Genomic DNA, 26,766 nt, shown 5'->3' with positions numbered 1-26,766 from the left:
TTACTCTTTGACAGAGCTGTTAAAACGGTGGAGGATGCTGCCCTCCAGTGGCCAAATGATGTTACCGCACGCAAAAAAAAAATTAAAACCCAGTTTTCTTTCTTTATTTAATTTTTCAACCCTTGGGAAATATTTGTGCAAAATCATTCTGTTAACTCATTCATCAATATTTTTAGTTTACAAAAGGAATGAAAATTAGTCAGGAATCAGAATTTGCCCTCAGTTCTGGTTTTTTGTCTCAAATTAAAATAATTTCTTCCCTACAAAAAAAGGGGGAAAAAAGAAACTATTTTTCAGATGAAAAATTAGTCAAATTCCTCCCATGGAATGATTTTTTTGCTAACAAGTTGAAACTCATCTATCAGTTAAAATAAGTGCAGTAAGTTCTAGTTTTCGCTCCTCCACTGCTCAGGCTTGTTTCTTTGCTTTATTGTGGAAGTCCAGCATAAGGTTAGCAAATTTCCGCGGCCTCTCCAAGGCAATGGTGTGACCGCAGTTGTCCAGCAAATCCACCTGGCAGTGAGGAAGCGCCTTCTGGATCACCGTGGCTCCAGAAACATCCAGGACCTGGGAAAGTGGGGGCATTTGTAGAGATTTGCTTAAATTCAAAGTCTAACTGAGTCCAGAATCAAATGTTTTTGATGTTCTGATTTCTGAAAATATGTTTTATTTATTTATTTATTGTATTATTTTTTACCTGGTCGTTCTTCCCCCAGATGACCTGCAGGGGCGCTGTGATCAGATTCAGGTGTTCCTGCAGCAAGTACCGAGACTTCTCTTCAACGATCGCCAAGAACACTAAATAAATAGTATTTACACAGATTAAACCAACAGAGGAAACAGAAACAAAACAAAATCAGAAACTGACTGTCTGATGTAATGGCACCAGGATTAGTTTACAACTTGTTCTACGACACAAAACCAGCAAATCGGTCATTTGTCTCATAATTTGTGATCTTTTGCATATTTTTCCCAGTAACATAGTTGTGAGTTTACTGCAAATTTTCCCCCCCAAAATAGTTAAAAACATTGAGTTTGTGATGCTGACGTCCACCTGCAGGTGGCAGTATTTCCTCTATTACACTTCTGCCTCAGGCTCACTTCAGTTTTTGAAGTTTTTTAAAGAATAAAGATGTTTGTGCACAATCTGTCTGCTTGTTGTTTTTTCTGCATGCAGATTTAGAAAATATTTCCAAATATTAAGTAGCATCACAAAAATCAGAGATTTTGATTGTAAAAAATTCCAAAACTTTATATTTTGGACTGTTTGATGATTTTGAAATATTAAATGATTGATCAGTTACTCTGTGCTTTTAGCCAAATACTTTTTTACTCTCGAGTAATTTGACAGCTACTTTTTGCTTTTACTTGAGTAAAATATTTGGGAACTTTGCCCGCCTCTGCTAAAAGTTCAGCCTCATTTTTCACATTTCTGCCAACAAATCTCACATAAATACATTTTAATGAACAACTTTGGTCTTGGAATGAAAAATAAAACACTTTAGCAACTTGTGTCTTTATTTTATTTAAATCTGATGGGGAGTGAAAACAAGAAGACTGACCTTCTCTGTAGAAGTCGTTGTTTGGGATCCTGTTGGCCAGGAGGCCCCGGAGGAACTGCAGGAGGAATCAGAGCAACATGTCTGTTAGCGCCGCGCCGCGCCGCGGAGCGGACGGAAGCCTGGAGGGCTCAGCGCCGTACCTGGTGGGGGATTTTGGGCGGTTTGTAGCAGCACAGCTTCAGCATGGCCTCCAGCTCCTGCATAGAGGTGGGGATGAGCGGGATGGGTTTGCTGGGCGCGATGGGCTTCTCCAGGTCCAGCTGCTTCAGAAGGGCGACGAAGCTGGAGTCTGTGGGGTAAACCAGACCTGCAGGGAGGCGAGGAGGAGCAGAAAGCACCGGCAGCGACGCAAAATTAAAACACCCAACGTTTCTGAAGCCGGAAAAATAGAAATGTTTTGATTTTCTGATTTTGATGTTTTTTGTGGAAAAGGTTGTTATTCATTGAAGATCCAAAACTTGCAAATAATTGTACATATTTTCTGTATTAAAATAAATTTCGTTGAGTTTTACGATTCTATGGGCTTGAATGAACAAATTCATTCTTTTATATAAAAAAAAGATTTGATAGCTTTTAATTTGAGTGAAAACTGACATAACAGGAATGTTCAGTCCTGCTGCCATTCAGTAAATATTGACACGTTTAGTGCAAAGTAGCATTAAAAGTTTCATTATTTACACAATGACTCTTCGTGATAAAACTATTAAACGCTTCTTATGTCCACCAATTCAAGTAACATGTTACCAAAGATTTGAGTTACTTTCTTTCAAACTCTTGCTTTATTTATCCAAGTTTAATAAATTAGATAAAAGCTGGTTTCCATCTGGACCTGTGAAGGAACGGCCAAATTCGTATCATTCTTGATTTGCAGTTGGGAGCCACACAAAATCACTGCAAGGGCCACAAACGGCCCAGGCGCCACACTTTGGACACCCCTTCCTTGGAGGTTTACAGGCAGTGAAACCTGAAGAAAGCTGCAGATTTACCTGCTGGACACACCAAGGTGAGGCTGCAGACGTCAGCCGGGTAAAGACCGGCGTAGACGCCCGCCACGTTCCCGCCCATGGAGGTGCCGGCCAGGTGGAACGGCGACTTATCCAGACCGACGCTGCGGACGAACTGAGCAGACACAAAACAGACGGGCGGCCATTTTCAACATGCTGATGGAGGTTCATGACGTAGAAACCAGAGTTATAACAACAACTCTGGGTTTTCATTATAGTTCAGTTTTATTGTGACTGTTTAATTCAGTTAGTTTTAATCAGTTTTTAGAGTTTGTTAACTAGTTTCTATTAGTTATTTTTATTTAAATCTTCAGCTGTAGCTTCCTGTTTATAGTAGTTAGTTATTTTATACTTTGGATCATTTTTAGGGGCAGAATTCAAAGTATTCTGATTATGTTGGGTAATGAATTATCAACAGAAGATACTATTTTCAAAAATGTATTACATTGTTGTTGAACAATGTAATACTGGGTAAGGTCGTTTTGTGATTGGAAGGTTGTAGGTTCGATTCCAGCTTCCTCCTGCCACAGGTTGATGGCACCCAACCCCAAACTGCCCACCAATCTGTGCATTGGTGTGTGAATGTGACTCCAGTGTAAAGCGCTTTGAGTGGTGAAAATGATTTTTATGTTTCTATCTGCAGGCGGATGGAAGCGTTTGCACCGACCTGATGGACTCGCCTGGCCTGACCCTGGATGCTGTAATCTTCTGCCCCGGTCCGACTCGTCCCCTCATGTCCAGGCATGTCCAAACAGACCACATGCAGGTTTCTGGGGAGGTACTGGAAGCAAAACGCAAACGTAACAATAATGTTCTGATCCTTCTATTACCTTAAATTGAAGCAAATAAATCATTAAATAAATCAGAATTTATGTTGCAACCAGTTTATTGAGCAAAAACTGACGGAACGTAGAAACTGTGGGTTGAAATTAAAGTTGTGAAACTAGGAAGTCTGGTTTGGTTTGAATGCAAAAGCAGGAAGTGAACTTCACTGCAGGGCATTCTGGGTAAATCCAACCAAAGCTAACATGTTAGCCTAGCGCTAGCAGCAGAAATGGCTCCTGGTCTTTAGCCTAAAGAGAAATCCTCCAACCGCTAAAATCCTCCATCTTGTTTCCATCTGGTGAAGAAGGAAGTTGATCTCAGTGTCTTCAGAGGTTTTTGTGTCGTTTCCTTCAGTGGTTCTTGGTGCAGCGCCCCCACAGGCCAGGAGGGGAACAGGTTGGTTTGACTCAGAGCAGCTGGAGGTGGAGCAGATGTTCTGGTTCCAGCAGAACCGGGTCGACCGGGAGGGAAAACAGCTCAATTCTGGGTTTCACTGACTGTCTATTAGAAGCCCTCCTGGATTAATTGCACTGGTTTCAACTAATCACCTGGAGAAAAGACACCTGTCCTCAGGCAACCAATCAGATTCCACCAACCTGCCTCCAACAACAACTTTGGCTAAAACTTATGAAGAAATCTCAAATATTTTTTAAATATAGACAATTTTAAAAATGCTGAGCTTAGTCGTTTTTTCCATTCATTCGACTTCCAAATCAGAATGAGATCAAAAGTATTAATAATGTTTTCAGATCTATTTTTCTTCTCATGAGATGGCAAACTGTCTGTTTTAATATTTTGAAAACTTTTTAAGTTTTTGTCTCTTTCTTTACGTAAAACTAGGAATAAAAAGGTGGTTCTGTACAAACAACATCAAATTTCCTTCCAGAAAGACGACGCAACGTTCGCCGCTCTCAACGATGAACTGGACCCACAAACATGGCCGTCCCAACTGGATCCAGAGTGAACCTGGTCCAGAAGTACGGAAACCTCAGAGGCTCTGGACCAAAGATCAGAGTTACAGTTTTCTGTTGAATCAAACACGAGTCTAATGCAATAAAATGCTAATTAATCAATTCAATGGGGATTTTCTTGCTTTTTAGATTCCGTGTCGTGGAGCTGAGCTGAGCTGAGCTGAGGTCAGTTGAGGTCAGCTGAGGTCAGTCGAGGTGAGTTGAGGTGAGTTGAGGTGAGGTCAGTTGAGGTCAGCTGAGGTCAGCTGAGGTCAGTCGAGGTGAGTCGAGGTGAGTCGAGGTCAGTCGAGGTGAGTTGAGGTCAGTTGAGGTGAGTTGAGGTGAGTTGAGGTCAGTTGAGGTCAGTTGAGGTGAGTTGAGGTGAGTTGAGGTCAGTCGAGGTGAGTTGAGGTCAGTCGAGGTGAGTTGAGGTCAGTTGAGGTGAGTTGAGGTCAGTTGAGGTCAGTTGAGGTGAGTTGAGGTCTCATGACTAAAGTTACAGGCGTCGTCGTTCGTTAGAAGCAGGAAAACCTGAAAAAATCTGTTCCAATATTCCTTCTTATCCTTTCTGTTTGAGCTTGTTCTGCAGCAACAGAACCTGCTGGTTCTGGAGAACCGGGTCGGGAACATGACAAGAACCGAAACACAGCAGTTCATCAACAACAACATGACTGGAAAAGTGGCTTAGTCAAAGTTCAGATCTCAACTTGACTGAAATGCTTAGTTGGGACCTTAACGATGTGAAGTAGTGTGTGTGTGTGTGTGTGTGTGTGTGTTACCATGACGACAGGCAGCCACATGTCCTTGGAGGCGGTGAACCCGTGCAGCAGCAGCAGCGACGGCGTGGCGCCCCCTGGTGTCCCGCGGGCGCTATAACAGAAGCGGTAAGTTCCGCTGTGGGAGTAACGGACCACCATGCCCTGCGAGCGGCGATTGTACCTGACAGGAGAGCAGCGGGTTAGAACCAGCAACCCAGAACCGACCTCTGACCTCTGGATCCAGAGCGTCAGGCTTTGCTCTAATCTGGTTCTGATCCACAGTTTTCCAGTCCAGAATGTTTTGTTTTTGGATGTTAGCTGTCGTTTTGTTCGGGACCAGAACATGGTGCCACCGTCTGGACCAAGCCGTCCCAATTCAATGTGAGTTAAACTGGCCACCAGGGGGTGGTGTTGAGGCCCCAAGCTTAACTCGCATTGAATTGGGAATTTAATTGAATTTTTGCCCTCAAGAGCAAAAAGCTAACATGATAAAATAAATGTATTTAAAAAACATGCTATTAAAACAGAAAAAATATTTTTTATATTATTTTTATAGCCATTTTTTCATCTCTTCCTGCTCTTGGCTGCCCCCCGGTGGGGAATTGATAGAAATTTGATGTTTTTCAGCTCATTTTACTTAAATAATTTAAATAACTAATTATTTACATTATTTATAATAATAATTAAAGTAATATGGCGCACTTAAATACCACTCCGCATTTCAAAATGTATTCTTTTTTTTGCTGCTCCAATAAGGTGAAAATGAACAGTCATATTAACGTTGGTACATTTTAAGCCAATTCTTCTTCAACTTTTATTTAACCAGGATAAGACTCATTCAGATCAAAGATTTATTTTACAGAAGAGCCCTGAAATGATGCTAACGAGGGTTGGTAGCTTAGCTAAAGCATCTGGTGTTGACATGCTGGTGTGGGGGCAGGCGGCCCAAATGAAAATCTGCTCTGGGCCCCAAAAAGACTTGGACCGGCCCTGATCTGGTCGTTGGTGAGGATCCTGCAGCCATGGAGACGAGCTGTTTATCAGTAAACAGTCTGCTTTCATAATTCATTGCAAAAACAATCAAGCAGCTGAATATTCCTGGATCAGAAAGTGTCTTTGTAAAAAGAGAAGAATGACGCAGTTAGAAACCAAAACCCAGCATGAAGGTTACGACACTCATCGCTTCATGGCAGTAAACGGTTTATAGCAGAAATTTCCATCAACGGTTCTGAGAACACGAGTCAAACTAAAGGCCCTGGGGCCAAATCTGGCCCGTCACAGCTCATTCTGCGGCCCTCCTGACTCTTTGATTGATACCATCTTAGCAATGAAAGAAATGCAGATTTTTCTGCATTGTGCCAGATTATATCAATGTAAAAAGATATTCGATACTATTTAACTTTTATAAGTATAATGCAGAGACAGGTATTTATTTACATGTTTGTAATTTGTTAATGGGTTTCATCAATACATTCACTATCTTGATACGGCCCAGAATGAAAATGAGTTTTAAACCAGAACGTATGAAGAAGTGCTGACTGTACAGGACCAACATGTTGAGGTGAAAGGTCATTCAGTGACTCATCAGCCATTAATGGAGGCGGCGCGTTGTGTGTGTGTTTACCAGTTGTAGGCCTTCAGCAGCAGGCCGGGCCAGAACAAGAAGGACGCAACGACGGCGAAAACAGGAACAAGCAGAACTCCTCCTGTTAGCGCTAAGGTTTTAGCCCACGTTAGCTCCATCACTGCTGCAGACGCCTTGAAAACAACCAAACATCTGATCAGATCCTTTTTTCCTCCCGGATTTTATCAGTGAAAACTGAACTCCAGCTGCAGTTCGGCCTGTCGCAGTAAAAAATGTCGCTGGACAATAAACTGTCCAGACGTTAGCATGAGAAACGATAATTATGTCCTTAAAAAAAGGTTAATTGAGACCAAAACATTATGCTGAAGACTTTATCATCCAGTTTTTGGTAGAAAGAAAGAAAAAATAAATTATGCAAATAAAAATTATTGAGCTTGTTTTAATCTATCATGTGATTAATTAATTTATTGATTATTGTGACAGAAACAGTTTACTAAAGGGTTTCTTTGTAAAGTGAACAAAAAAAGAAATGTTGGGATATTTTTCTTTGATTACTTTTTGTGCCTCTTTATTGAGGTTACCAATATTTTAGAACATGTTTTGTTCACATATTTCATGTTATTTTAGTGCTTTCTGCTGGTGTTGTTGTCATAATGCCGTTTCTAAACTGTTTTTCTTATTCAATGGTTTTTACTTTTCATCATCCTGTGAAGCATTCAGAAACTGAAGCTACTATAATCATGATAAATGTTAAAAGCAGCCGACTGGGGGTGAATTAACAAACTAATTCACAAACTAGTGGCCCACATTAACCAACTAGAGGGTCGGTAAGGTCACCACTTCTCCCCTGAAACACGGAGGTGGAGCGATGATGGTGTGGGACCAGAACATGGGACAAAATTCAACATTTGAAAATAATGATCCAGAACCCAAGATGGACTCAACAGGAACTAGTGGAGGTTCTGGACGGACAATCAGAAACCAGGTTCTGATCAGGATCAGCTGGTTTGTTTCTGTTATGATTTGTCAGAAAATCAATATTATCACCCAACCAAAAACCACCAATGAAAGAAAAGATCCAGGAAAAATATCCATCAGAACGGAAGTAAGAGAAATGCTGCCGGCGTATGTGAACTTCTGAGCAGCTTACCTCAACCAGTAGATCAAAGTGGGCGGGGATAAAACCGAAATACTAAAAAAAAAAACCCGGCTGTGAAAGTTTGCAGTGAAGATGGAGGATATTCTGGATTATTACAGCGGACAGATTATCATCAGCAGCATATAAGAAAACGTCCCTCTGATTTTAACAACTTCCAGACTCATTAATAATTTTCTACCGAAGAGGAAAACCGGTGAACAACGTCGGTTACATAAAACCAGGACGGAAAACCTGCGAACCCGTCCGAATAACACCTGAACAGAAACACCAGCAGAAGAAGAGACAGAACCGAACCGAACCGAACCTGTCCAGCGCCTCCTGCTTCACTCCTCCCGCTCCTCTCTTCTCTTTCACCCAAATTACACAATCGTTGCTCAGCCTTTCATCCGCACTTAAAGAGAAACGACCGTGGTGCGTTCACGGACCGTGGGAAATGTAGCGGGACTCCGTTTGAGATAAAAACAGAGATTTTCTCAGGAAGTTACTTCCACCCCGGGCCGGCCCAAGGCATAAGCAAACTAAGCACCCTGCCAAACTGTCTAAATGGGTTATCGTAACTGCGTGAGTACTGATCGATTACTCGCTTTTACAAATGTGTGATTTATTTGCAACATGGACATGGAGTGACAGGTGTCACCGTATTCATGTTCATAAGCGTCACTGCACGATCGAACCATCAGCTAATTTGTGCTGCGCATAATAGAAATACTTCCAAGAAGGGTTTTTTTATATATCTTTTCTCTCTATGTGTCATTTTAGTCTTAAAAATATACGATTTAAACACAACTAAAATAAATACATCACTAAATGACAGTAGCACAAAGTCTGTATTACTTATTAATTCCGGCATTAATGTCACCGTAAAAAATAAGTTATTTTATAAAACACTATATTTTATCATTTTCTTAAGGATGTAGAGTTAATTAAATGACATAAACAAGACCTTATAAATGTCTCCATCAATTATAGGAGGAATAAAAGAAATAAGGAGACATGAAAGGCAACATGATCAACTATGTCAGAAACAATGTAAGAAACTTAATTGAGCGAAAGTCAATAACGAACAAATGAATTAGATTCACAGAAGAATAATGTTACAACCAGGATTGTTAAACAGATTTAAGTAAAGATTCACATTTTTGCTTTTACGGTACCATATATTATTCTGGGACTTTTTGTTGATAGAGTTTTATATATAGGAAAAAATAAGATTAAATTATTTAATATACCAAGGTGGACATTTTCCTTCAACTCTAAAAAGATAAAATAAAACACATTCATAGAATCACAATAGTAATACACTTAGCATGCTATGGGTAAATGTTATTTAGTTTGGTTAAGAATAATTATTGCACCGTCAGTAAATGACTTTTCTACACTTCATGAGCTCAGAGTTTCACACTGATGACTAAAGAAGATGGAAGCTCTCTGCTAAAATATTCCTTGCTGTCTCTGATGTTCTGTCAGCAAACAGTTTTTGGTTTCACCTGCTATTTACCTGCTATTTCACCCACAATTGAAAATATTCTTAAAAGTTTCTCTGTTAGTCCAAAGCCGAGGAGATGAAAACTTAAAACACTCAACATTATCTTGGACACAACCTCTAGTTGGCAACTTCTATATCACTTAAAAAATAGAGTTTCTGAAAACATTTCTTAAAAATATAGCCAGTGTTTTGAGCAAAGCTGAGCTGACTGACCAGGAATGACCAAAAGTATTTAAAATTTGACAGTTTCAACAGGTTGGCCAACGAGTGAAACCGGAGCCACTTTCAGGTCTTGTTTAGGTCATTTAATTAGCTCCACCTCCTTACGAAAATGAAAAATTAATAATAAATAATGAAGACTATATGGTATTCTTATTTAGTGATGTTGTGTTACCACCCCCACGCCACTAGAGGCAGCAGCAAGCCCGAAAAAATGCAACTAAGGAGCAGATTTAGAAGAACTCAGAAAGTTACAGAATTTGTCAAAAACTTTGAGCTGCACTGAAGTAAATAAACGAAAGAAATACAAATAAACGCTAAGAGTGAAACTCCTTAAAGATGACGATATATCAGATTTTCAAAAGAAAATAATGCCTCGCCTTCACAGATTCCTCAGTCCAGTGAGAAAAACTAATTAAAACACTGGTCAACATCTTCACACAAACACATTTTTAAATATTTTTCATTAGCACAGACGCAAGTTAATACGATACGACTGACGCGAGTCACAAAACCTTTTCTTAAAGCCACACTGCAGCGCAGTTTAGTGTCTTGTGGGTAGTACTTGTATGCCCGTACAGCAGGGGGCGCTGCCAAACTCGGTGTCACAAATCAGAAATACTATCAAGGGACCCACAAGACTACTAGAGATGATGGGATGTTAGAGGAAAGCCTCTCTAACCTGCAGAACAAATATGATCAGGTTCTGAGGTCAGAAACCCAAATATCTCAAAGGTTTAAAATGAATCAGTCTGCAGGATGCACTGGCGATCTGTCCAGGGTGACCCCGCCTCTCACCTGTTGACACCTGGATGGGCACCAGCATCCCTCCCCACCCCAATGGGATAAGGGCGTAAAAGCATGGATGGATGGATGAATCAGTCTGTCCTTCCACTGCTGTCAAACCAGAAAAGAAATGTAAAACATGTTTTTCTGGAATAAAAAGAGTCTTTGGAGCGACTCTTAAACAGAAAGAAACTTAAATCTGGATGATGATTTAAAGTTTGGAACCCAAGTTAGTCTGTTTATCGATGAAAATTAATAGAACATGTCAAATGGGAATATGTGGAATGAATCTAGTGAGTGATTAGTGGCAACAAAGAAAAAGGACAGTGTGAGCGCTCTTAGCTTTGCCACAATATTATCTATGCAGAATTTGACTAGAAACAAGTCTCAGAAATAATCTCCAATAAGCAGAGAAAAAACTGTGAGATATATCATTTAAATTTAAAGCATTTAGCCATCCAACCATAGGATCTGAGACGGAGCTCAGATGAAGCTTTATGTTCAAATGAAACTAAGGTGAACTGAGAGTCTCCTAGACCCTTATGTTGTAAAAACACCTCGCTCTGAATGCTCTGTTTGTAGCAGCATGTGTTGTCCCTGGTAGGTGTCAGAAATGGGGGCGTTTGTCACCTACTGGATCTCCAAATTTACTGGATTTGGCAAATCCGCCTGCAACTCCAGAGGATGTCAGAGCCTCCGTGGGCCCTTTTCCAGGCCCACAGAAGGAAAGGGTGGCCTAAAGAAGAAGGCCATCCAAGGCTTTCACCTTTGTGTCTAACTGTCGGAGAGAGAGAGGTTCTCATGTCAGATGATGACGAAACGACTCCAGCAGGCATTTTTAGGTAGAAATGCCTGCTGGGAGGGGGACAAGATCTACACAAAGGTGGAAGAAGAATCCAACTAGACACCGAAACAGAGGTGTCCATGACCTGTAGACCCAGAGACACTCGACACCTGAAGATTCAGGTTGTCATTGGGATCATAAGAGATGACATTTAGGTATTATATGAATAAAAGGCTTGAACAAGCTCATCACAGTAAAATATTTTAATGAAATAAACAAGAAAAGGAAGAATTATTGCTCGTTAAGTCAAAGGCCAAACCAGCTGGACTGCAGACTAATGAAAGTTGGGTTAGTAAAGACGTAACAAAGGGCCAAGAATGGTACAAAGCTGAGGACGTGAGGTGAGGCACTCAGATGTTAGAAACAAGTTGAGTCTTCCTTCAGCTAATAGCCAATAGATCCTGATCAGGGTCAAACTCAGCATGTTTAGGAATCTCAGCACCTGCTGGATGGAGAGCTGAGCAAGTTCTGGTCTCTCAGAGTATGGAGTTAGGAGCTTAGTTCAAAAAATTGTTGCTCTGGTCTGTGACGGTGAAGCTCCACTGTTTGTCCTGGGTCTCAACACACTTCTGTCAACAGGCAGATCTTCATAAAACCCACCACCACGCTGATCTTTACCAGTTTTAATGTAGGTTAATCTAAACTGTAGGTATATAATCTTTAGCTCTGAATAAACCAGTAAACTACAAGGATTGTCTTGCGATTCTTGCTTCTAAATATTTGGGTTGATATTAAAGCTTACAAAGGATGAAGAACAGCAGTCTGTAGGAAGAGAACAGAGGAAGAAGATGGCAGCACTGAGGACTGAGGTTTATTCTGTCATCTTTATTACAGGTTCTGATCTGAGCAGAGAAAAATAAAACCTGTTAATCAGTGAGTTTTATAGCAGCCCAGAGGTTAAATTTGGACTTTGGAATGAAAACACACCTCAGTTGGAGCTGAAATAAAACAGGAAGCAGTTTGATTCTTCGTCCTTTCAGAGTCGATCAGATTCACCTTCAGACCAAACCAGCAGCTTCCTCTGACTGAGTCCAGCTGCAGGAGGGAAAAGTGGAAACCTCCAACTCTGCTGCTTCAAGCTGCTCACACTGAAGGTGAGTTGGACCAAAACACTCAGAGTCACTTTGGGGGAAGTTAGTAGAGGAGGGAGGGAGCCGAGACTGACTGGACCTTCTGTGTTTTCAGCTTCGCTCAGAGACAAAATGGCTTCCAGGTCAGAGGAGGATCTCTGCTGTCCGGTCTGTACGAACGTCTTTACGGATCCGGTGGTTCTGTCATGTAGCCACAGCTTCTGTAGGGAGTGTCTGAAGAGCTGGTGGAGAGAGAAACCAGCAAGAGAGTGTCCAGTTTGTAAGAGGAGATCTTCAAGAGATGAACCACCTTTAAGTCTGGTTCTGAAGAACCTGTGTGAATCATTCCTACAGCAGAAAATCCAAAATGCTCCAGAGGGTCTCTGCTCTCTGCACTCTGAGAAACTCAAACTCTTCTGTCTGGACCATCAGCAGCCAGTTTGTCTCGTCTGCAGAGATTCAGAAAAACACTCCAAGCACAGATTCAGACCCACTGATGAAGCTGCTCAGCAACAGAAGAAGAAACTTCAGGAAACTCTGGAGCCTTTAAAGAAGAAGCTGGAGCTGAAGAAGGAAGTTAAAGAGGAGTTTGATCAGACAGCAGAACACATGAAGGTCCAGGCCCGACACACAGAGAGGCAGATTGTTGAGCAGTTTAAGAAGCTTCATCAGTTTCTGGCAGAGGAAGAGGAGGCCAGGCTGGCTGCACTGAGGGAGGAAGAGGAGCAGAAGAGAGGGATGATGAAGGAGAAGATGGAGGCTCTGAGCAGAGAGATAGCAGCTCTTTCAGACACAGTCAGAGCCACAGAGGAGGAGCTGAGAGCTGCAGACGTCTCATTCCTGCACAACTACAAGGCTGCAGTGGAAAGAGTCCAGCGCTGCCCCCTGCTGGAGGATCCACAGCTGCCCTCAGGAGCTCTGATAGACCAGGCCAAACATCTGGGCAACCTGGCCTTCAACATCTGGAGCAACATGAAGGACATGGTGACCTACACTCCTCTGGTTCTGGACCCAAACACAGCTCATCCACACCTCCATTTCTCTGAAGATCTGTCCAGTTTTACTTTTAGACAACTACAGCAGCTTCCTGATAACCCAGAGCGGTTTAATTACTGGGGTTCTGTCTTAAGCTCTCAGGGTTTTGACTCAGGAAACCACAGCTGGGATGTTGAGGTTGAAGATCGTTCTTTCTGGAGAATTGGTGTTTCTACACCGTCAGTCCACAGGAAAGGAAACGTACAGTCTGGATGGTTGTTTTTACAGTTGTATGATCATAAATACACAGCAGATTTCCCACCAGCTCCTTTAATATACCTGTCAGTCCAGAAGAAACTCCAGAGGATCCGAGTGAATCTGGACTGTAGCAGAGGAACACTGTCATTCACTGATCTGGACACTAACACACACATACACACCTTCACAAACACCTTCACTGGAAAGATGTTTCCATTCTTCACCAGTGCAGGTAAAATCCTGCTAAAGAAAATCTCAGTGATCACACAGTGACTGATATTCTCAGCATGAAGAGCACAAAATCCAAATGAACCTTATTGAGCCAATCAGTCTGATGAATGAAAACTGAGAGGTTTTTATGTTTAGTTGAGGACATCTCAGCAGATCTTTATTTGGATGAAACCTTTCTGTTTCTGATCAGCATCGATAACTGTGTCTCTGTTCATGGAAGCATCAATGGTGATATTTAGTTCCTGTTAAATGACACTGTTGTTTTATTTTTGTTTAAAAAGCCAAAGCTGGAATTTGGCTTCAAGAGTGAAAATAAAGAGTAAACTGTTCCAGTGTGTCTGTGTTACTGGGAGAAATGGAAACCAGCAGCAGCGTCCTCCACAGAGCAGAGCCGTCGTCCTCCATCGAACATTTCTGCACTTTCTCCAGGAAGTTCTGGTCGTACGCTCCGTCTATCTGGAGGCCGGTCCTGATGCAGACAGAGACGTCAGAGTCTACACAGCAAATTCAAAAGTGTTAGATTTTCAGTGCAAGTGTTGTATGTTAAAAATACAGTGTTAATTCAACAACATGAGTGTTAGTTTCCCTAAAGAGTTCCAAAGAGTTAAATAAAAAGCAATCCAGTCCAGTGTTGATTTCTAAATTAACACCAACAGTAACTCAGTCTGGTGTTGATTTAGAAATCAGACAGTTCCTCCCACAATTGTCACATATTTGTGACGTCACATCAGGGAAGGAAGCTAGAGTTAGGGTAGAGGTTGCAACAGGCCATTGGCCTGGACCAACACGGAGCCCAGGTGGGAGGCAGAACATGCCGTCAGGGATCCAATATTTTTTTATCACATTTGACGAGAACTGTAAAAAGAGAGCTCTCTCTTAGGTCAATGTATCTTGAAGGCTTAGATCCAACAAGGATATTAATTTAGAATTAAAATAACTCACCCTGAATTACCATGATGGATATAATGAATGTAATAAAAGTGACATTAATGAAGGGAAAAACTCAACCCAGACTTTAAGTTTAGTTTCTGGTTCGCAGAGTGTGAAGTTAAATTTGTTTCCAAATTATTCAATGGAAAAAAAAAACTAACTTCAGTTAAGTAAAAGAAAATTGTAATCAAAACTTTTGGAATGATTCCTTTAAAAAAAAGTTTTGTTTAAAATACTTTTTTTTTAATTAACTAATTTTTACCAAACATAAACATTTATTTGCACACATCATAAATCTGTTGTTGTGGTTTTAGTCTCTGCTCACGACGTCATGTGAGAATCACAAGCAAAACTTTGAGTCACAAACAAAAACTTAGAACAACAAGAAAAGATTCATGACAAGCGCAAATAAGTTTGTTTTGCTAAAAAGAAAATTCACTTCATGAGTCAAAAATGTTGGATTTAAAATTTTTTTTAAGTTTTTTTTAAAGCAGAACTCAGTAGCTTTTCTCATGGTGACATTAACAATTAAATTTTTGTTTTTTTCTGCAGTTCCAGTTAAAGTTTGCTGCAGCTCTGCTGTCCTGACCGTCTTCATCTCCACTGCAGCAAACAGGCAGATCTGTGTTTTATAGATTACAGTCACTAAAAGGTTGCATTGAGCCCTTGTTTATATTTTTAATAGTGTAATTATGTAAAGACTAAATATGTCTGGTGGTCCAGCTCTGATTTACATATCTTGCTAAATTGCGGGTTTGAATATTGTAAAACTTTCCTATAACAAAATAGACCTGCAGAAAGAAATGACTAATAAAATATCTTGCATAGGCATAATGTTGTGCTCTATATGGAGATGTTCCTTAGCTTTGATTGTATATGTCACATTTTTGTAATTTATGATTGTTTATTAAACTCTGAAAGCTGAGAGGCTGTTAATATTCTGTCCTAAAATACGGTTAGATGGGCCTTTTTGTTGTTGAGCCCCTTAGTGGCCTCTGCACGGCCCTGTCATCAGTCTGCGTTCCTAACTGTTGATCTTCATCTGGGGAATCTGAAGAGATACTGACCTCATGTGGCAGTTAAAGGAAATACAAGAACTGTAAGAACTTGGCGGTCTGATCCTCGGCTACAGAAGCTGGACAGAAGTTGTTTGTGTTTAGTCCAAACATGTTTAGTTTCTGGCTGTTCAAGGAACATCCGTGTTGGACTTAAACCTTCATCTATAATTTTGTAACATAAACCTTACCAGACAATTACTGAGACTGAACTGTTTGGATATTCTTTTCATGATAATCAGGTGGGGCCCAGACTTGGTGATTTTGATCTAAATTACTGTTTTTATTTATATTTTCCCTCAGCAGTCGCTCATTTTTATTCTTTTTTTGTAGCACAGTGTTTCTCCACCCTGGTCCTCACGGCCCCCTGTCCCGCATGTTTTAGGTGTTTCCTTTCTGCCAAACACCGAACTGTATCTCTGGGTGATTAAAAGGCTTCTGCAGGACTTGATGGTCATGCAATCATTTGAATCAGCTGTTCTGGAATAGAGGCTCATCTAAAACATGCAGAGCAGGGGGGCAGTGAGGACCAGGGTGGAGAAACACTGTTGTAGCACAACATTTTATTCAGGTCAATCTCCATCATTATAATTAATAAATGAGTGAACAACCTACAGACTAAAGGCCTCAGCTCTGTTTTAACAAACAGATCAAGGTCTAATTAATCATCATTGTCCTCTTCCTCACCACTGGGAACCAGTGTAACCATGATGGAGCAGCCCTTAGAACATATGAAGGCACCGATTAGCTGAATCGGTGCCTTTTGTCACTGATTCTGATAACTTTCATGGAGAAAGTTATGAGCCTAGAAATTCTATCAGTTACACTTTATTTGAGGGGCTGTGCATAAGATTGACATGACACTGTCATAAACAGAATAAGACTTCATGAATATTTGACTGTTGTCTTCAAGCGCCATTAGGTAAATGACACTTTTAATGTAAACGTGACATTATTCAGAATGTCTGTTATGTGACATTAGCCCAGACAAAGTCTGTTATGACAACTTGACATTTACAAAATCATCGGTCACAAATATGTCATGACAGTAATGATCAAAATTTTAAATGTGTATCACATTACAATGTCATTTGTTGTTAGTCTTAACTGTGATGAGACCATTGGAAGCCAACACAAGAGGAAGGTTGAAAGTCCCACTGTGGCTCCAGTGTTATCAAATGAAACAAACGTACTTTACAGGTAAAACATGAATAACCAGTTTAAGCTCTGCTCACCACCTGACAGCTGAAATAAAACAGGAAGCAGTTTGCAACGGTAGGTTCAAACAGAGTCGATCAGATTCACCTTCAGACCAAACTAGCAGCTTCCTCTGACTGAGTCCAGCTGCAGGAGGGAAAAGTGGAAACCTCCAACTCTGCTGCTTCAAGCTGCTCACACTGAAGGTGAGTTGGACCAAAACACTCAGAGTCACTTTGAGGGAAGTTAGTAGAGGAGGGAGGGAGCCGAGACTGACTGGACCTTCTGTGTTTTCAGCTTCACTCAGAGACAAAATGGCTTCCAGGTCAGAGGAGGATCTCTGCTGTCCGGTCTGTACCGACATCTTTACGGATCCGGTGGTTCTGTTATGTAGCCACAGCTTCTGTAGGGAGTGTCTGAAGAACTGGTGGAGAAAGAAACCAGCAAGAGAGTGTCCAGTTTGTAAGAGGAGATCTTCAAAGATGGAACCACCCTGTAACTGTTGGGTTCTGCAGGGGAGTGTTTTCTCTACTTTCTCAGGGTGGCAGGCTGATGGGATCCAGCTGGTGCTCATCATCTCCAATCAGCAAGGGCCTTAAATAGGAGTGGCTTCCCAGAAGAAGATGCCAGATGGTTCCGCTTCTACAGTGGTACACTCTAGCTCTTAGTGCTGTGTCTCAAGTGTTTTACTTGTTCCTGACGCCTCTTCCATCTCTTCCTTCCTCCTAGAACCAGCTCTGACCTCTCTCTGAGAGTCTGATCCACCTGGACCACCTGATCCTCGCTGTTTTGCTCGGCCTAGCTCCTGGATTCCTCCACAACCACCACCCTGCTGCCTGTCCACCCTGAGTTACCTGCTGGAACTCCTCCACCTGGAAACCCCCTCACTGCCCCAACTGCTGTACCCTCCTCCGCTCATCTGAACCCTCTAACCGTAAGCCTTCACCAGGTCACGCCTTCACTCCTGTCATTATTCCTCTGTCTAACCACTCACCCATTCCTCAGTTCCTCCTCTGGTCTGGTTCCCCCCTGCTGCCGCTGGTCCACACCTCTCCATCCTTCCCCCCCATTATACAATAAATCTGTTAAACTGAGTTTGGTGTCTGTAGTTGTTGCTTGCCTTCGAGTCCTGGTACTTCACATTATGACAGAACCATCTGGCCATTCGGACTCTGCAGCACAACTACGGACCGCACTTTCCGAACAGGGGGTCCTTTTGGGCAGGCACGATGCTACAATTAATGTTGTGATGCATCAGCAGAACTCCATACTTCAGTATCTTCATCAAATGGCTAATCAGATCCAGACTTTACAGAACAGGTCTCCTTCAGCCACCCCCGCTCCAGCTCCTGCTCCGGCTCCCGTTCCAGTCCCCACTCCATCCACTACGTCAGCTGCTTCTGCACCACCCCTGTGCCGTGAAGTCAACACGCCCACTCCTGAACACTACTCAGGTGAGCTAGAGAAAAGCAAGGGTTTTCTGCTTCAATGTGCATTAGCTTTTCGCCGGTCCCCACGCTCATTTCCCGATGACGCCAGCAAGATTTCTTTTATTGTTGGGTTACTAAGAGATCGAGCACTTAGATGGGCCGAGACAGTAGTAGATGAAGAGAACCTCGTATATTATTCCTATGAGGAATTTATCGAGCTCTTCAAACAAACATTTTGTCCCAAGCTTGGTGAGGAAGCTGCCTCAAAAAGAATATGGAATTTAAGACAAGGAAATAGATCAGTGGCTGATTTTGCCATTGATTTTCGCACTCTTGGAGCTGAATCAGGTTGGAATGAACCAGCTCTTAAAGGAGCTTTCCAACATGCCCTGAATGACAAATTGAAGGATGAGCTGGCATGCCGAGATGAACCTGACTCTCTTGACGAGCTAATTAACCTGGCCATCAAGATTGATAACAGAATTAGAGATAGATCCCGGTCCTCAAATACCCGGCCATCTCTGCCGCCTATTAGGAGGGGTTCTCCCAGTCCTGACTCGCCCAGTCCTCCAATCCAGAACTCGCCAGAACCCATGCAGTTAGGCCGAGCCCGGCTAAGTTCAGAGGAACGGCAGCGCCGTTTATCCTCAGGTTGTTGTCTTTACTGCGGCTCCCCTCAACATTTCATCTCCTCCTGTCCGGTTCGCCCAAAAGCCCTGGCCCGCCAGTAGGTCTGGGGGTCCTGGCGGGCAGATTTAAAGAGAATGATTACCTCCGGCTAAGTCTTCCTGCTGTTCTCACTACCCAGCATGATTCCTACCCATTCCAAGCCTTGGTTGACTCAGGATCTGAGCAAAATCTCATACACCCTGATCTAGTTGCCCAATATCAGATTCCTGTCCATGCATTACCCTCTCCTCTCCAGGTGGCTGCCTTGGATGGTAGTCCTATGGCCAATATTACCCACCAAACCGACCCAGTTTCTCTCCTTGTCTCTGGCAATCACCAAGAGCTCATTCAATGCTTTGTGTTTCCCACTAAGGGTACTCCTTTGGTCCTTGGGTTTCCCTGGCTCTGCAAACACAACCCCCACATTAACTGGGCCGATGCTCGCATTGACTCATGGAGTCCTTTTTGTCTCAACCATTGCCTGCAGTCTGCTAAGCCATCTCCACCTTCAGAACTACCCCAGCCTATGTGCAAACCTGATCTAACTCAGGTCCCTAAAGAATACCATGACCTCCACCGGGTATTCAGTAAAGATCTCGCCCAATCTCTACCGCCTCATCGCCCCTATGACTGCTGTATAGACCTTCTTCCTGGAGCCCCACTTCCTTCCAGCCGTTTGTTTAATATCTCCAAGCAGGAGAGACTGACTATGGAACAGTACATAAATGACTCACTTAAAGCAGGTCTCATTCGTCACTCCTCTTCCCCCCTCGGTGCAGGATTCTTTTTTGTGTCTAAAAAAGATAAGACTCTCCGGCCATGTATCGACTATAGAGGACTCAACCAAATCACTGTAAAGAATAAATATTCTCTCCCTCTCTTGTCCTCAGTTTTTGAACCAGTTCACCAAGCCTCCATCTTCTCTAAGCTCGACCTGCGCAATGCCTACCACCTCATTCGCATTCGAGAGGGCGACGAATGGAAAACTGCATTCAAGACCCATATTGGTCACTTCGAATACTTAGTCATGCCCTTTGGTCTTTGCAACGCCCCCGCCACTTTCCAGAACCTGGTTAATGATGTTCTTCGGGACTTTCTCAATGTTTTTGTTTTTGTCTACCTTGACGATATTCTCATCTTTTCCAACAGCCTGGATGAACACCGCAAGCATGTCAGGTTGGTCCTCCAAAGGTTGTTGGAGAACCGGCTCTTCATCAAGGCTGAGAAGTGTCAATTCCACGTTCCATCCATAACCTTCCTCGGCTATGTATTTGAGGGTGGACAGGTGAAGACGGACCCGGCTAAGATCAAAGCGATAGAGGAGTGGCCTGTTCCGAACTCCAGAAAGCAACTTCAGCGCTTTCTAGGGTTTGCTAACTTTTACCGCCGTTTTATCCGGAACTTCAGTGTCATCGCAACTCCTCTCACTACTCTGACCTCCACCAAGCAACTTTTCAGATGGACCCCGGAGGCTAATCTGGCTTTTGATGAGCTAAAAAGAAGGTTTGTGGATGCTCCAATCCTTATTCACCCTGACCCTTCTGCTCAATTCACAGTTGAAGTTGATGCATCTGAGACTGGTGTGGGGGCCATTCTGTCCCAGCGTTCCTCCAGAGACGGCAAGCTCCATCCGTGTGCCTTTTTCTCAAAGAAGTTTACCACCACAGAGAGCAGGTATGACATTGGTGACCGAGAGCTTCTGGCCATAAAGCTGGCCCTTGAGGAGTGGAGACACTGGCTTGAGGGTACAGAGCTCCCGGTCATCATCTGGACGGACCATAAGAATCTGTTGTATCTGCAGTCTGCTAAACGCCTGAACCCACGGCAGTATCGTTGGTCCCTCTTTTTCTCCCGCTTCAACTTCAACATCACCTACCGCCCTGGTTCTAAGAACACTAAGCCAGATTCCCTCTCCAGACTCCACTCCCCAGATGACCCTTCCGAGGCCTCTGGAGCCATCCTCCCAGCCACCTGCACCATTGGGTCTCTCACCTGGGATTTGGAAAGGGCCATCCAGGAGGCCTTAACCAGTGATCCAGACCCAGGTAAGGGTCCCCCTAACCGCCAGTATGTCCCGACCCCCATCCGAGCTCGTGCCATCCAGTGGGCACACTCATCAGGTTTCTCTGGCCATCCTGGTATAAGCCGTACTATCGGCTTTCTTCGTCGATACTTTTGGTGGCCTTCCCTTAATAAAGATGTCATTGAATATGTGTCTGCCTGCTCCACTTGTGCTAGAAACAAGACCTCACACCGCCCACCTTCTGGTCTCCTACAACCACTGTCCATTCCTAGCCGTCCCTGGTCCCACATTTCTCTAGATTTTGTCACTGGTCTCCCCACATCCAAACAGAAGAGTGTCATCCTCACTATTATCGATCGTTTTTCTAAGGCTTGTCATCTGGTTGCCCTCACCAAACTCCCATCAGCCGCCGAGACCGCCAAACTTCTTTTTCGCCATGTTTTTCGCCTTCATGGCATTCCCACAGAGATTGTCTCTGATAGGGGGCCCCAATTTACTTCTCAGGTCTGGCGGGACTTCTGTTCTGTGCTCGGTGCTCGGCCTTGCTTGTCTTCAGGGTTCCATCCACAAACCAATGGACAGTGCGAGCGCCTTAACCAAGAACTAGAGAACACCCTGCGCTGTTTATGTGCTTCCAATCCCACCTCATGGAGTGTCTATTTACCATGGGTGGAGTACGCCCATAACGCGCACATCTCTTCCGCATCTGGTTTATCACCATTTGAGGCCTCGCAAGGGTTTCAGCCATCCCTTCTACCTGAGTCCTTCCCAGACATGGTCATCCCGTCAGTCAGGCATCACATACAGAACTGTCAGCGTATTTGGAACCAGACTAAGTCTGCACTTCAAAGAACGTCTGCCCAAAATAAGCGTCTCGCAGATAGGAAAAGAGTTCCTGCCCCCATTTTCTCACCTGGCCAAAGAGTTTGGCTATCATCTAAAAATTTTCCACTAAAATCATGTTCCCGCAAGTTATCTCCCAGGTTTCTGGGTCCATTCATTGTTGAATCCATCATTAGCCCATCTGCAGTCCGTCTTAAGTTGCCTTCTCATCTCCGTGTCCATCCAGTGTTTCATGTGTCCCAGATCAAGCCCTACCTCTCAAGTCCTTTGTGCCCTCCTTCCAAGCCCCCTCCACCCGCCCGGGTCATTGATGGTCACCCGGCCTACTCCGTCCGTCGCATTGTGGATGTGCGTCCTCGTGGGCGGGGTAGGCAATATCTGGTTGACTGGGAGGGATATGGCCCAGAGGAGCGGTCCTGGGTCCCACGGTCCTTTATACTGGACCGATCCCTTATATCTTCTTTTGAACATTCCGCTGCGTCTTCTTCAGGTCGGCCGCCAGGAGGCGTCCGTTGAGGGGGGGGTACTGTTGGGTTCTGCAGGGGAGTGTTTTCTCTACTTTCTCAGGGTGGCAGGCTGATGGGATCCAGCTGGTGCTCATCATCTCCAATCAGCAAGGGCCTTAAATAGGAGTGGCTTCCCAGAAGAAGATGCCAGATGGTTCCGCTTCTACAGTGGTACACTCTAGCTCTTAGTGCTGTGTCTCAAGTGTTTTACTTGTTCCTGACGCCTCTTCCATCTCTTCCTTCCTCCTAGAACCAGCTCTGACCTCTCTCTGAGAGTCTGATCCACCTGGACCACCTGATCCTCGCTGTTTTGCTCGGCCTAGCTCCTGGATTCCTCCACAACCACCACCCTGCTGCCTGTCCACCCTGAGTTACCTGCTGGAACTCCTCCACCTGGAAACCCCCTCACTGCCCCAACTGCTGTACCCTCCTCCGCTCATCTGAACCCTCTAACCGTAAGCCTTCACCAGGTCACGCCTTCACTCCTGTCATTATTCCTCTGTCTAACCACTCACCCATTCCTCAGTTCCTCCTCTGGTCTGGTTCCCCCCTGCTGCCGCTGGTCCACACCTCTCCATCCTTCCCCCCCATTATACAATAAATCTGTTAAACTGAGTTTGGTGTCTGTAGTTGTTGCTTGCCTTCGAGTCCTGGTACTTCACATTATGACAGTAACCTGGTTCTGAAGAACCTGTGTGAATCATTCCTACAGCAGAAAATCCAAAATGCTCCAGAGGGTCTCTGCTCTCTGCACTCTGAGAAACTCAAACTCTTCTGTCTGGACCATCAGCAGCCAGTTTGTCTCGTCTGCAGAGATTCAGAAAAACACTCCAAGCACAGATTCAGACCCACTGATGAAGCTGCTCAGCAACAGAAGAAGAAACTTCAGGAAACTCTGGAGCCTTTAAAGAAGAAGCTGGAGCTGAAGAAGGAAGTTAAAGAGGAGTTTGATCAGACAGCAGAACACATGAAGGTCCAGGCCCGACACACAGAGAGGCAGATTGTTGAGCAGTTTAAGAAGCTTCATCAGTTTCTGGCAGAGGAAGAGGAGGCCAGGCTGGCTGCACTGAGGGAGGAAGAGGAGCAGAAGAGAGGGATGATGAAGGAGAAGATGGAGGCTCTGAGCAGAGAGATAGCAGCTCTTTCAGACACAGTCAGAGCCACAGAGGAGGAGCTGAGAGCTGCAGACGTCTCATTCCTGCACAACTACAAGGCTGCAGTGGAAAGAGTCCAGCGCTGCCCCCTGCTGGAGGATCCACAGCTGCCCTCAGGAGCTCTGATAGACCAGGCCAAACATCTGGGCAACCTGGCCTTCAACATCTGGAGCAACATGAAGGACATGGTGACCTACACTCCTCTGGTTCTGGACCCAAACACGGCTCATCCAAGAATAATCCTGTCTGACGATCTGACTAGCGTGACTTTAGGAGACAGACAGAAGTTTCCTGAAAATCCAGAGAGATTCAGATCACTGTGGTCCATCCTGAGCTCTGAGGGTTTTAACTCAGGGAACCACAGCTGGGATGTTGATGTTGGAGACAGTAGAGGGTGGGCCCTTGGTGTGTTAGCAGAGTCTGTCCAGAGGAAGGGCAACATAGAATCTGGTCGACTAGCTATACAGTTCTTTGGTAGTAAATACTCAGCAAGTTCTCCACCAGCTCATCCAACAGATCTATCAGTCCAGAAGAAACTCCAGAGGATTCGAGTGAATCTGGACTGGGATGGAGGAAAGCTGATGTTCACTGATCTGGACACCAACACACACATACACACCTTCACACACACCTTCACTGACAAGATGTTTCCATTCTTCTTCACTTGGAGTCAATTTAAAATTCTACTGATGAAGATCTCAGTGACCAAACAGCAGCTCTGATGAGAAACGTTGACAGAGCCTGGTGAATTTCCAAACAAGAGGAAGTAAGAGAACAACCTGAAAACTAATCTAAACTGACTTCATCTGTGTTATGAATCCAAGGTGTGGAAATGTAGAAGCAGCAGGCCACTACCAGCTTTGTTGCTGAAGGAAGGTGAAGGGTCAAAGGTCAACCGTCTTTCCCTTATTGCTGGAGGCTGGAGGTGTCCTTCAGCCTCCCTTATTAGGGAGGGTGCCCAAGGCACCACCTTGAAGAAGGTGGTGCCCCCCCCCCCCCCCACCTTCTTCAAATCAGACAAAATTGGTATCAGATGTTTGTGCTACGTTTGTGCTGGTTTGTGCAGCAACATTTTTTGTTTGTGTCGCCATCATTTAAATGTGAGCAGGGCCAGGGGAGTGGTTGACCTCTGATGATGCCTGAAGAACATTTTTAAAGATATAAAGAAACATTTTTCTTTCCGTCTTTAAAATGATAGCGGCACAAACGAAAATTTTTGCTACACAAACGTAGCACAAACATTTTACACCAATTTTGTTTTATTTCATAAAACTGGGAGGGCTGGTTGACCTTTTGACCTTTACACTTTCATTAATATCTTCAAAGCCAAAGTAGCACAAATGAAATTTTTTTCATTTGTGCTGCGTTTATGCTGCACAAACCAGCATAAACGTAGCCGAGTTGATTGACACCCATTTTGTCTGATTTGAAGAAGGTGGGGGGGCCAACTTCACGCTGGTCTTCAGCCTGTCTGGATACATCTGCTTCAGGTCGCAACAAGTAGAGGCCATAGAGAGAATGAACATTTGGGATGCAGGAGATTTCCACAACAAGCATCCAAAAGACGTTTGGAAGTGAGAGACAACGGAGAGAAACTGCAAGCAGAACGAAGCATCAACATTTTGCAGGGTTCTAGTAATTTGGGGTTTTATTTTGTTCTGACTTTTTGTTTAATTCAGTCAATTTTATTTAGTTTTTAGAAAGAGTTTGCTGGTTTTTATTAACTAAATATTTAGTGTAGTTTTTATGAGATAAATATGTAGTTTTTATTGGTTATAGTAGAAGTTTTAGTTTTTCCTTACTTAATTTTTAGATGCAAAATTCAAAACTTCAAGCAAACCACTCCCTCTGCTCTGAAACTCATTTTCTTGTATTTCCCTGTAATCCCTCCTTATACTGTATAAGGTATATTTATAAATGTTAATCACATTTATAAACGCTTAGACCACTAACATCAAGAGTTTTTTGAGTGATGTTTGCAGATTTTTAGAGGTTTGGGGGCTTTAAGCATTCTTGCATTGTTAGATCTGGACCTGTTGCTTGTTTTTAGTTTTAATAAATCATTTATTTCTTTGTTTTATAATCACAAAGCCTTGCATCTGGGAGTTTTTGTTTGGTACGTGACCTTCAATTTGTTAAACAAGTTTCTGTTTGCTGACTGGAAAGATGAGATGAAAACTTTTATAAGTTGTTTATCATAGACAATTTATGTAACTGAGAAGGATCCTGCTGCTGTAAATCTTTTTGTCTTTGGGTTTTTTGTGCTAATTGAAGCAGTTGTTTGTTTTCATGCTTTAAAGGTTCAGGTATTACTAGAATGTTGGAATCTGAAGTTCATGGTTGAAAGTTATGATCTGAAAGAAAAATGGCCGCCAAGGATTTGGTAACTAGTTTAGAAGAAGAGATTCAGCTTAGTAAATATCACTATAATACCCCTTGATGACATACCTACATATTGACTACACTGCAGGGCATTCTGGGTAAATCCAACCAAAGCTAACATGTTAGCCTAGCGCTAGCAGCAGAAATGGCTCCTGGTCTTTAGCCTAAAGAGAAATCCTCCAGCCGCTAAAATCCTCCATCTTGTTTCCATCTGGTGAAGAAGGAAGTTGCTCTCAGTGTCTTCTGAGGTTTTTGTGTCGTTTCCTTCAGTGGTTCTTGGTGCAGCGCCCCCACAGGCCAGGAGGGGAACAGGTTGGTTTGACTCAGAGCCACACCAGCTGGAGTTGGAGCAGATGTTCTGGTTCCAGCAGAACCGGGTCGACCGGGAGGGAAAACAGCTCAATTCTGGGTTTCATTGACTGTCTATTAGAAGCCCTCCTGGATTAATTGCACTGGTTTCAACTAATCACCTGGAGAAAAGACACCTGTCCTCAGGAAACCAATCAGATTCCACGAACCTGCCTCCAATAAAGGCTCTGAAACAACTTTGGCTAAAACTTATGAAGAAATCACAAATATTTTTTAAATATAGACAATTTTTTTTCTTCCATTTATTAGACTTCCAAATCAGAATGAGATCAAAAGTATTAATGTTCTCAGATCTATTTTTCTTCTCATGAGATTGCAAACTGTGTCTGTTTTAATATTTTGCTAACTTTTTAAGTTTTTGTCTCAACGTAAAACTAGGAATAAAAAGGTGGTTCTGTACAAACGACATCAAATTTTTTATATTATTTTTAGAGTTGGTAGCCATTTTTTACCTCTTCCTGCTGTTGGCTGCCCCCAGTTGGGGAATTTAAAGAAA

The 26,766-nt window shown here is 43.3% G+C and overlaps 3 protein-coding genes across 5 annotated transcripts; 2 read left to right on the top strand and 1 right to left on the bottom strand.

Moving 5' to 3' along the window:
• Positions 1-90: 90 nt before the first annotated feature.
• LOC103464284 (monoacylglycerol lipase abhd6-B-like) lies at positions 91-8,269 on the bottom strand. 3 transcript variants are annotated; one of them, XM_008408272.2, is made up of 9 exons: positions 8,148-8,269; positions 6,724-6,857; positions 5,121-5,280; positions 3,234-3,347; positions 2,549-2,681; positions 1,703-1,869; positions 1,563-1,617; positions 698-798; positions 91-567 (listed from the first exon to the last, which is right to left on the bottom strand). In XM_008408272.2, exons 2-9 carry the CDS (start codon positions 6,840-6,842, stop codon positions 409-411), a joined length of 1,008 nt encoding a protein of 335 aa, XP_008406494.1. In that variant the 5' UTR covers positions 6,843-6,857; positions 8,148-8,269; the 3' UTR covers positions 91-408. The 3 variants fall into 3 exon arrangements, with proteins under 3 accessions (XP_008406494.1, XP_081462900.1, XP_017160203.1); XM_081606774.1 differs by lacking the exon at positions 8,148-8,269 and adding an exon at positions 8,098-8,121; XM_017304714.2 differs by lacking the exon at positions 8,148-8,269 and adding an exon at positions 7,835-8,091.
• Positions 8,270-9,783: 1,514 nt separating this feature from the next.
• Positions 9,784-14,012, top strand: LOC145551609 (E3 ubiquitin-protein ligase TRIM39-like). Its single transcript, XM_081606773.1, has 2 exons — positions 9,784-12,272; positions 12,364-14,012. The coding sequence occupies exon 2, from the start codon at positions 12,381-12,383 to the stop codon at positions 13,752-13,754; it is 1,374 nt and encodes a 457-aa protein (XP_081462899.1). The 5' UTR covers positions 9,784-12,272; positions 12,364-12,380; the 3' UTR covers positions 13,755-14,012.
• Positions 14,013-17,006: 2,994 nt separating this feature from the next.
• On the top strand, positions 17,007-24,475 carry LOC145551608 (E3 ubiquitin-protein ligase TRIM39-like). The gene is made up of 2 exons (XM_081606772.1): positions 17,007-17,405; positions 23,038-24,475. Exons 1-2 carry the CDS (start codon positions 17,209-17,211, stop codon positions 24,239-24,241), a joined length of 1,401 nt encoding a protein of 466 aa, XP_081462898.1. The 5' UTR covers positions 17,007-17,208; the 3' UTR covers positions 24,242-24,475.
• The last annotated feature ends 2,291 nt before the right edge of the window (positions 24,476-26,766 follow it).

Source organism: Poecilia reticulata, chromosome 5 (assembly GCF_904066995.2).
Source record: "Poecilia reticulata chromosome 5, P_reticulata-male-v2, whole genome shotgun sequence".
Lineage (NCBI taxonomy): Eukaryota > Metazoa > Chordata > Actinopteri > Cyprinodontiformes > Poeciliidae > Poecilia > Poecilia reticulata.
Note: the sequence above shows the minus strand (reverse complement) of the source record. Positions and strands in the feature narration are given on the sequence as shown.

What these genes read in the sequence shown, in the direction of transcription:
- LOC103464284 (XM_008408272.2), bottom strand. Translation starts at nt 6,842, where the DNA reads ATGGAGCTAACGTGGGCTAAAACCTTAGCGCTAACAGGAGGAGTTCTG. An exon ending in CTGCTGAAGGCCTACAACTG is followed by an intron (nt 5,281 to 6,723) that starts GTAAACACACAC and finishes CTCTCCTGTCAG; the next exon opens with GTACAATCGCCGCTCGCAGG. An exon ending in CACCTTGGTGTGTCCAGCAG is followed by an intron (nt 1,870 to 2,548) that starts GTAAATCTGCAG and finishes GCCTCCCTGCAG; the next exon opens with GTCTGGTTTACCCCACAGAC.
- LOC145551609 (XM_081606773.1), top strand. Translation starts at nt 12,381, where the DNA reads ATGGCTTCCAGGTCAGAGGAGGATCTCTGCTGTCCGGTCTGTACGAAC.
- LOC145551608 (XM_081606772.1), top strand. Translation starts at nt 17,209, where the DNA reads ATGGCTTCCAGGTCAGAGGAGGATCTCTGCTGTCCGGTCTGTACCGAC. An exon ending in CCCTGTAACTGTTGGGTTCT is followed by an intron (nt 17,406 to 23,037) that starts GCAGGGGAGTGT and finishes ACATTATGACAG; the next exon opens with TAACCTGGTTCTGAAGAACC.